This window comes from Mercenaria mercenaria, chromosome 10, assembly GCF_021730395.1.
Source record: "Mercenaria mercenaria strain notata chromosome 10, MADL_Memer_1, whole genome shotgun sequence".
In the NCBI taxonomy this organism is placed as follows: domain Eukaryota; kingdom Metazoa; phylum Mollusca; class Bivalvia; order Venerida; family Veneridae; genus Mercenaria; species Mercenaria mercenaria.
The window spans coordinates 60,963,612-60,973,665 of record NC_069370.1 but is presented as its reverse complement, the minus strand read 5'-3'; the positions used below and the strand labels follow the sequence as shown (position 1 = coordinate 60,973,665).

At 35.5% G+C, this 10,054-nt stretch overlaps 1 protein-coding gene across 1 annotated transcript; it reads right to left on the bottom strand.

The window, feature by feature from the left end:
• Positions 1–1,578: 1,578 nt before the first annotated feature.
• LOC123560260 (neurexin-4-like) lies at positions 1,579–8,872 on the bottom strand. The gene is made up of 7 exons (XM_045352494.2): positions 8,754–8,872; positions 8,419–8,454; positions 7,286–7,488; positions 6,289–6,435; positions 5,696–5,852; positions 4,666–4,848; positions 1,579–2,117 (listed from the first exon to the last, which is right to left on the bottom strand). The coding sequence occupies exons 1-7, from the start codon at positions 8,779–8,781 to the stop codon at positions 1,939–1,941; spliced, it is 933 nt and encodes a 310-aa protein (XP_045208429.2). The 5' UTR covers positions 8,782–8,872; the 3' UTR covers positions 1,579–1,938.
• Positions 8,873–10,054: the final 1,182 nt, after the last annotated feature.

Here is a 10,054-nt window from a genome sequence, read left to right as displayed (position 1 = left end):
TGACAGTACAAATATTGACCAGTGAGCCACAGAATGTGACCTGATATTGACAGTACAAAAGTTGACCAGTGAGCCACAGAATTTGACCTGATATTGACAATACAAGACTTGACCCGTGAGCCACAGAATTTGACCTGATATTGACAGTACAAAAACTTGACCAGTGAGCCACAGAATATAACCTGATATCGACAGTACAAAACTTGACCAGTGAGCCACAGAATATGACCTGATATCGACAGTACAAAAGTTGACCAGTGCGCCACAGAATATGATCTGATATTGACCAGTAGAAAGTCATATTGACCGAGGTGAAGCTCGACAGACAGACAGTCGTTTAATTCAGATAATTTCAAAGAAAATTATGTTGAGATGTTAGGCGGGATGAAACACGGTCGATCAAGACAATCATTTTTAATTCATGGGTCACTAAGTCAGTTTAGACTGTAGCATTCAAAATAAATCCATGTTGGTCTTGCCAGAGCTAGTGGGCTTTTTATTACCTTTCATGAACATACTCAGTCAACCCGAGTCTGTTATTATGTTGCTTGGCTGCTTCCGGAGGGTATTTTCACAGATTGTATTAACTATCACAACAGCAGTCTTTAAGTGCCTTATGGCGGCTGTAAAATGTCTCCCCGTACTTGGATTCAGTGTTGTTATATTTTCTGGTTCTTTGGCATCATGGAGATGATTCATTCGTACTGTAATAGAATTCCGCATTAAGCCGTTGCTAGGAGGCGTGATGGGTGCTGAACATTTCATTACCTCTCATGGGCAGACCCAATCAAACCGAGTCTGCTATTATGTTGTCTGGCTGCGTTATATGCTTCCAAGCACACAAAACTGCCATCTGGTTTGTGCTAACGCTTTCTCATTAACACAGTGGAGACCATGTGTGGTCGAATTCCATCTAGAGTGTATACGTCCCTAATATATCGAACAATTTTGTTTCACATAAAATTAAAGTTACATCCAACATACAAGTCAAAACTAAAAATATTTTCACGGTGTTAACAAGGTTTGAGCAATCGCCATGAAACTTAAAGAACGTTTGCACATACTTTATAATTGTCGCGAATGCTAAAATCATGTGGTGAAGATTTGTACTTTTTAATGTTCTCTATTAGAGGGTATTTAGACGCAACATTTCTTTAGCAATAACTGAAACTGGCACATAATTATGTGGCTAAAAGGTGTTTAAAAAAAGATTAAAACACTAGAGTTGTAGTCCTTGGATAATTCAACACTGCTATTTTTCAAATTGCTAATGCGTTTGAAATTTTTTTGAAAGCAAGAATAACATCTGAATTTGTAAATGGTCCTATTTGTTAAAGAAAATGCAATATTCTTAAATTTGGAATACATCCAGGCAGCGGCTTGACACTGAACATATCTGAAAATTCAGATTTGCCCGACATGCTATTCAATAGCGATGGCTGGAAACAGTTATGACTACTAACTTAACGAATACTATTTAAAATAGAAAACACAAGACAGCAAATTAAAGAACCTTACATTTAGCATATGCTTTACAAGTTACATTGAAGAAAGCATATAGTTACTGAAAACATGTTCCTTTTATGTTTGATTTAACTATCAAGAGTATTCCAACTTGCATGTCAATTTTGCATTACCTATTGGCCAGTGGCAAGTTGTTGGTTTATTAAAATGTTCAGCTATCAACTATCTACTTAATTAAAACTCGTTCCTTCATCATGATAGCATTAGCATGAACTTAGAAAAGAAAAAGAAGTATCGTATATTCATAATAACTTACAAAACATTTTAAGCGAGTGTAGAACTGTTCTTCCTAGATTGAAGCTAATTGTTCTTGTTTTTCATCTTTCCTTGTGATAGTTAGTGTCATATAAAACATATACCAAGACAAATTTTCACTGTAAGTTTTATCAATGACGAAAATATAGTATATGGTTTTTATCCGATTATTGGCGGTATTCCAACTCCGGCTCTATTAGTAGTCCCAAAGGGATTCTGTATTCCGGGTAGAAAAAAGTCCGGTGTAGTGGTGAGTTTGGTTTTTACTGTAGTAGGTGTGGTAACTGCTGTCGTTGTCTGGTTGTTGATGTGAGTCATGAACCAGTGAATAAGAGTCACTGCAATATAAAAAAAATATTATTTATTTAAAAAAGGTTATTTCTTAATGCCCGTCTTACAAGACAATGGACAAACATATATGTATCTATATACAATATGAAATTTATAGGAGTGATGGAATTAGCTAGTTCCTATCATTGAGTTTAATTATTTAATAGATAATAAAAAAAGTGGCAAACAAATTCAAAAAACGATGACACAGCATAGGTATTACACAAATTCTTACAAAATAAACACACATAAATGTTATCAAGGGAATCAAGTAATTTAACGACAGGTGCAATTTCTTCGCCTTTTTAATTATCAAATAACTCCTCATATAAATCACAGGTCCATAGTTTGTGATATTAACCGGTTAATAGTTCAACACTAAATTCTAACTGGCAAAAGGCAGATCCTTATAAAACAAGAGGGCCATGATGGCCCTATATCGCTCACCTGAGTTTAATTGCTTTCTTGAAAAAAATTCTTTGCTAAAGCTAAACAAATAACCCCATGGGGTGGGGTCAATTTGACCCCGGAGGTAATGATTTGAACAAATTTTGTAGAAGTCTACTAGGCAATGCTACATGTCAAATATCTAAGATCTAAGCCGTCTGGTTTATTTTTAGAAATTTTTTGAAGATTTTCCTATGTAAAATCAAGTGACCCCTGGGGTGGGGTCAATTTTAACCCCGGGGGTCATGATTTGAACAAATTTTGTAGAGGTCCACTAGGCAATGCTACATATGAAATATCTAAGCTCTAGGCCTTCTGGTTTATTTTGAAGATTTTTCTATGTACAATCAAGTAATCCCATGGGGCGGGGTCAATTTGACCCCGGGGGTCATGATTTGAATAAATTTTGTAGAAGTCTACTAGGCAATGCTCCATGTCAAATATCTAAGACCTAGGCCTTCTGGTTTATTTTTAGAAAATTTTTGAAGATTTTCCTATGTAAAATCAAGTGACCCCTTGGGTGGGGTCAACTTTGACCCGGGGGTCATGATTTGAACAAATTTTGTAGAGGTCCACTAGGCAATGCTACATGTCAAATATCTAAGCTCTAAGCCTTCTGGTTTATTTTAAGAAATTTTTTGAAGATTTTCCTATGTAAAATCAAGTGACCCCTGGGGCGAGGTCAATTTTGACCCCGGGGTCATGATTTGAACAATTTTAGTAGAGGTCCACTAGGCAATGCTACAAGTCAAATATCTAAGCTCTAGGGCTTCTGGTTTTTGAGAAGAAGATTTTTTAAGATTTTCCTATGTAAAATCAAGTGACCCCCAGGGCGGGGTCAATTTTGACCCTGGGGTCATGATTTGAACAAACTTGGTAGAGGTCCACTAGGCAATGCTTCACACCAAATATCTAAGCTCTTGGGCTTCTGGTTTTTGAGAAGAAGATTTTTAAAGTTTTTACTTTTGGTTGCCATGGCAACCAGAATTCTGTATGGAATTCAATTCTTTGAACAATTTTTAAAGAAGACCATCCAAGGAACAACCCTGTGAAGTTTCATCAAAATTGGCCTGTTGGTTTAGGAGGAGATGTTGTTTAAAGGAAAGTGTGGACGGACGGACGGACGACGGACGGACGGACGGACGCCGGACGGTGAGTGATCACAATACCTCACCCTGAGCACTTTGTGCTCAGGTGAGCTAAAAATGAAAACTTGTCTTTTATGTCATAAAGTTAATGAAACATTTACTGAACTGCTTGCTGGTCAATAGTAAAAGCTACTGACTGTCGATCCTTCAAACCTCGGATAATAGCCTTGACTACTAACCGGCAAGCAATTTATTTAGTGTATACTGCACACTCGACGATGCTTCCTGATCTCCATACTGTTAACATGAAAACAAGTAAAACAAACAAAACAAAAAGCCGACAAATGCCCGGTAGAATTGGACTGAAAATCTGAGAGAAACTGATACTTGGTTCACAATTATTTTTCTTTCGTTTTTGAAACGATGACAATGTCATTAAATAACAGTCAGTTGAAACAATCTAATAATTAAGACAGTTTACGATCTAGAACTAAACTTTAACATTGACTTTTTTCATGCAGAGAAGAGAACATGTCAGAACTGGTAAAAATCCAAGAACGCTTGTTAAGATTTACCGTCCCTACATAGTTTTAAAAACCTTGAAAACAAAAAAGACAAAAATATAAAGAACAAAAAGCCTCCTGTCTCAACTGCAAGGTTTTTTTAAGTTTCAGTCGGCATTAAACTGAGAAGGTTGTGTGACTAGACTGTGCCAGTAAAAAGGCGTTGACTAGTTAATAGGTGTTGAAAATGAAAAGTAGATGTGATATGACAATGCAAAAAAAAAAGTCGCTAAATATGAAAAACAAAAGCTATGCCGGTACACAGACGTTGAAATTCAATAGGAAGTTTGACAAAAAAATGCCAGGAAATAAGCGCTGAAACGAGAAGACTATGCCAGTAAACTGTTGCTGTAACTGAAAAGGAGATGTACTAGATTATAATAGTAAACAGGCGTAAAAAATGAAAGACTATTCCAGAAAACAGGCTTTGAATCTGAGTAAATAACTTGTGTACTAACGCATATTAACTGTAGTGCCAGGGTTTGTCGTTGACAGTGGTTTAGTGGGTGTGGTAAGAATAGTGTTCCCGGGTGTGGTCAAACCAAACGGGGTAACAATTCCTGGCAGGAAAGGAACTGTTGTTGTTGCATTTGTTGAGGTCATTGTTGTCAGTATTGTTGCTGCTACAGGTGTTGTCATCACTGTAAAAGATACTAGTTATATGTATGTGATTTTGACAGATCTAGAATACAGTACACTTCAAGATGTAACAAATGCATAGAACAGACAACTGGGAACTAAAGTTACGAAACATTAAAAGCAAATATTCATGAATCATTCACGCATAAGTAAGTCGTTTTGGAACAAAGTCGTTTCAGCCTAGTTGTTGTTTCGGCACCGAGTCGTTCCGTCGACAAATATGAAGAAATTATACATTTGAATGAAACAGGTTTCGAAATTAAGACTTTTTAACTTTAATAAATAGAGGATACTGCATGAGTGACTTTTCATATTGATTTATTGAACAAGGTTTATTTAATAATACAATCATAATAATTTATTAACGTTCAAATTCCATATCGAGTGCGTGACGTCATTTGTGACGTAAGTTTCATGCATTCCGTCGCGTTTAAAAGTTCTTTAACGACAATATTTTCAATTTCACTCAGGTTAAAGAACAAGTTATATCATTTACATGATAATTATAAGTGTAGAATGTGTATTTGATAAAAAGATTATTAGACCTGCATCGAAAAATATGCACTCGCTCTTTTGCGGAATGATATTGCGCGCCTAAAGTCGCGCAATATTTCGACTCCAGAACTCGGGCATATTTCTCGATACAAGTCTAATAATCTGTAAGAATCATATCTTTATTTAAGACTACTTTTGTGAGTAATACCCACTAAAAGGAGAAGGTAAGAAAAAGTACAATGCTATATTCAAGAAAACATAAACCATGACTTTTCTGGTAAAACAGCTTATGCTAAACGGTTCAGTGTCGTCAGACGTCGTGAAGACTATTTGGGAAGAACATGTATGTATTACCTATGATACTGTTGTCTAAATAGCAACCGTTAACCTCGAATCTCAGTGCAATATGTGGGTCCCATTCCATCGGAATAATCCGTATTCCTTTAGCGAAAACAGGGCAGTTCAGCTGGTTATCCTGTATCGTATCGCCGTCAGAGTTGCCCATGAAAATCTGAAAATAACAGACAAGATACACAAACACTGTTATCTTGCGATGATATAATTTAATTAATGGGAAGAGTACAGCTTACGTATCAACGTCAGGTAAAACTTGAGATAGTGTTATAATTCTCTGTGTAACAAAAGCTGTCTTTAAAAGTAATAATATTTTTTATATTTAGTTCTACGACATGTCAACGAATTGTACTGTTATCAAATTAAATCACTCGCAAATCTGACGTGGCGGTTGAGCAATGGGTAATATGACGACTAATGACCTCGCTGATCGCTGGTACAGCCATTGCACCACAGGCCTTTTTTGGAATTTTGATGGACTGCTATAGCCTAGTAACAGACTGACAGAGTGTGACGGGAAACACACGCATCCGAATGTTTAACTGGTCAAGGTAACATTTGACTGTGCAAGATCAAACCATGGACTATTTTACCTGTTCCAAACCGAGATCATTATTGACTGTCTGCCATGTTTTTCCATCTTCTGTGTATTCAACCTTATACAGAGTCACGTGGTCATTACCAAGGTTACGACCTTGAGTTTGAATCCCTGTTATCATAGTCATTTCGTCGAACATAGCCTTTAAAGTAAAAGAGGTTATAAATAAACACTGAAATATATAGACCCAGCCAATACTATTGATTATACATGCGTCAATAGACAAAACTACGTAATCGTCCTTTCATTTTTGTCACCGGTCAGAGCTTTGCTAGCTTGGGAATCAAGTCGTTCTTTTCTTTCTTTTTTCGGCAATTTGATCAGAATCTCAGGCAGCGCTGATTAGTACGTTGTTCCGTTAGGGCAGTCGTTAATTCTCACTTTCGCTCTGTAGAAAGGCGTGACTGGGATAAAACGATAAGAAGACACGGAGATACAATGCAATATCAATATTATTGCACTTTTGCATCATATTTTCGCAAATATGCACTTCTGCATCATATTTTCGCATCGGATGATCGTACTGTCGCTTTTACCAGTTACAGAGCGAAAGAGCGCAGAATGGATGGTCATGATAACGCAACACCTTAAGTAAATGTTTAATCAAAGATTTTTTCCTAGATTTCCCTTTCAGTATAAGACAAAAATAACTGATAATAGGAACTTTTTAAAATTTCAAAATAACTTTATCATTTAGTTTTGAATGTATCGTCAAAACAAAAACGATTTTTTTTGTAATTGGTTTTGCAATTTCAACTTTATCTGTGATTGCATTTATAGCCATAAAACTAATAACATTAAATATATCATAAAAATTCAAGAAGATCTTAGATCAGTTTAGGTAGATGTGTAGTTTGCATCTGGATCTTGCAAAATAAAGTTCACAAGAAACCATGTGGTGGTATGTTCAATGCAAAAATTGTATCGACAACTTCCCATGATAGAGCAAATGTAATTATGTTAAGAGTTAAGAGTTAAAAATGAATATATACCTGTACATATTCTCCTGTTCCATCTTGTTTCGGAGACCAAGCTCCAATCAATGTGGTGCCATTGTTTAAAGTCACTTCTGTTTTGTTTAGCCTGGCTTGTGCAGGTTCAGACAGTAGTCCGGGTTCAGACTTGGAACTAGAGGCGGTCAAGTGATCATCTGGCAAATGCTGTATTAACTTGTCATTGCATAATTCATCTTGGCCTGAAATAGTTAATTATTTTGCTGCCAATAATCGAATCAACTACTTTTCAGGTATTTATAGTGAAGCAACGCAACTAAACATTTTATTGTTGGTTTACATAGATTTAAAGGCACTGACCTCCAGATCGTTCGACAACAAAAAATGTTTGTTTAAATATCAGAAAATATTGCTATATTTCTTAAGAAGGCCTTGAAAATTAGTAACTGACAAGTTATAAGTTATGGAAACACATAAGAATAAGTTGTTTTACTATTCTTTTCATTCAAATTAAAAAAGCGTAAGTAACGGGGTAACGGAGATAAACTGCCTTAATAATAAAGCATATTTATCGTCCATTAAGTACGAATTCCTACGTGTTGTATTGTTGTCAAGACCACAAGTAAATGTTTATTTCCGCCGCGGTCAGTGTTCGATTCCCGGCTCGGGAATGTATTTTTTCTTGATTTGGCATTTCTAAGATAGTTTAGAAAACAAAACCTCATGTTCTAATATTTATAATATGACTAAACTTCAATTTCAAAGAAAGATCGTTTTAACCAAAATCTGGAGGTCAGTGCTTTTAACACCATTTATCACAACACCTTCAGTTTATCTAATTCATGCAAAACCAAATTTTGGCGTCCAAACCCTATACGAACTTGTTCTCATACAGTCCGGATGTGCTGGTCAAATTACTCTATTGACTTGTCAAGTCGTCCATCGTGGAGAATGAAGGACTGAACTCCTGCCACTACAGACGAAGACATGCGATCTTCCTTCTATGCTAATAATTAACAACTTTTCAATTGAAAACGATAACAGAATTCTGTCTCGACAGTAGAAGTCAAACATGCAGCAAAGGAAACAGAAACGCACAAAGAAGATAATTTTTTACATTTCTGAAAATAAGAAAACATCAATAAATAAATAAAAAAAATGGCTGTACTTACAGTCGACGCAAAATTTTGTCAATAGCAGATAGATAGCTGAAATGGAATATAAAATCAATTTAGTTTCACAAAAGTTAGCATTGCAATTTATCGAAATAAGTGTTAAAACATGAAATAATCTTAAAATTCGCTGTTTTGCCAACATGAAATTGCAAATATTTAAGTCATTAAATCTATGAGTAGATTTTTTGGAGGCGTAGAACTCAAAACAGGTAAAACAAAAGCAGACTCGATTTGATCGGGTCTGTTCGACACAGATAATGAATTAAACATCACCACTATAAGTTTAAATAATAACGATTTGATAATTAAAACGCAAGAAAATACCTAATTACCAACAACGAGTTGAAAGCGGATATCCATATTTACACTGTATCATACCATCAGCGTCAGGCAGTGAGGGGGAGATTACTCATTGCACTACATAGCCACCGCGTAAACAAACAATTGATGTATCTTTTAACGTCTTGACAAAGATAATTGAACTACTAATAAACTTTGATAATATGGCAGTTGAGTCCAATAAGTCCAGGGGTGTTCAAAGATAATCCGCCATAGACCTATTTAAAGCAAATACTGGATTTACCTGTATTGGAAAATAAACAGTGTCGATTGGGTTTAGGTCAACTGCCACATTGTCAAAGTTTAGTAGTATTTGCTTAAGAAAACATTCGCTTAGAAGAAAACACTTCGCAGAGTGTCTTATGGAGCGCGATATTTGAGCTTGAGAACTACTCTTTTGGTTATAGTTGTGACTTTTGTCGGAATCCGCACTTTGTGAAATTTAGATTTGCTGCCTTTGGAACGAACCACTCGCTATTTGCGACGCCAGTATACCTCTTAATGATACGTTTTATCTATAAGTACCAATTCACCTTTTAGATGCACTAGTGTTATTAATCTCAATTTAAACCTGCAATTCTAGTTTGTTATTATTATTTACACTAGAATCACGTAATGCTCACATGCTATTTTTGTAATATCATGCAAGTTAAATTGTTTGTTGTTTTTTCTTTACTTCACGAATACATTTGTGGTCTGAAAACAAAATATGTTATTTACTTGAAATGTGAAAAGATCTTATCAATTCAGCAAACTCGTTTTGTCATTGTTTATACAAACATCTCACTTTCGAAACGAATCTAAGTAAATAAATAATCGGTGCAGATTTGAAGGATATATGTGAGCAAAATTTGTACATATGATCGAAGAAATATTTACTAATTTGTCTTCCGAGAAGAAACTAAAACAAAATTATTATGATATACAACTACTGAAAAGAGTTTTTTTTAATCCAGTGATAGGTCTTTGAACATATAAAGAAGTATTCCAAGTAGCTGAGTACAAGTTAACGGACAATTCTTTGTAAGAGTTGATGCTCTGCTCTATTTTGTTTGTGGTTGTTTGGTATGTCCAACACCATCTTAACAATACGTTGTTATGGTTGTCAGTTAACCTAACCAGTATTCCTGGATTATGCGTTATAACTAACCTGTTGCCTGCAAGGAGCTTTCAGCTACCCCATACTACAAATTACTGTGTCAAATGAACGAACTTGCAAAGTCTCAGCACTTCCCACTGAATGGTCTACCAACACTGCTTAGCGAGTGGTCAAGAACTATAACACGAAAATAAC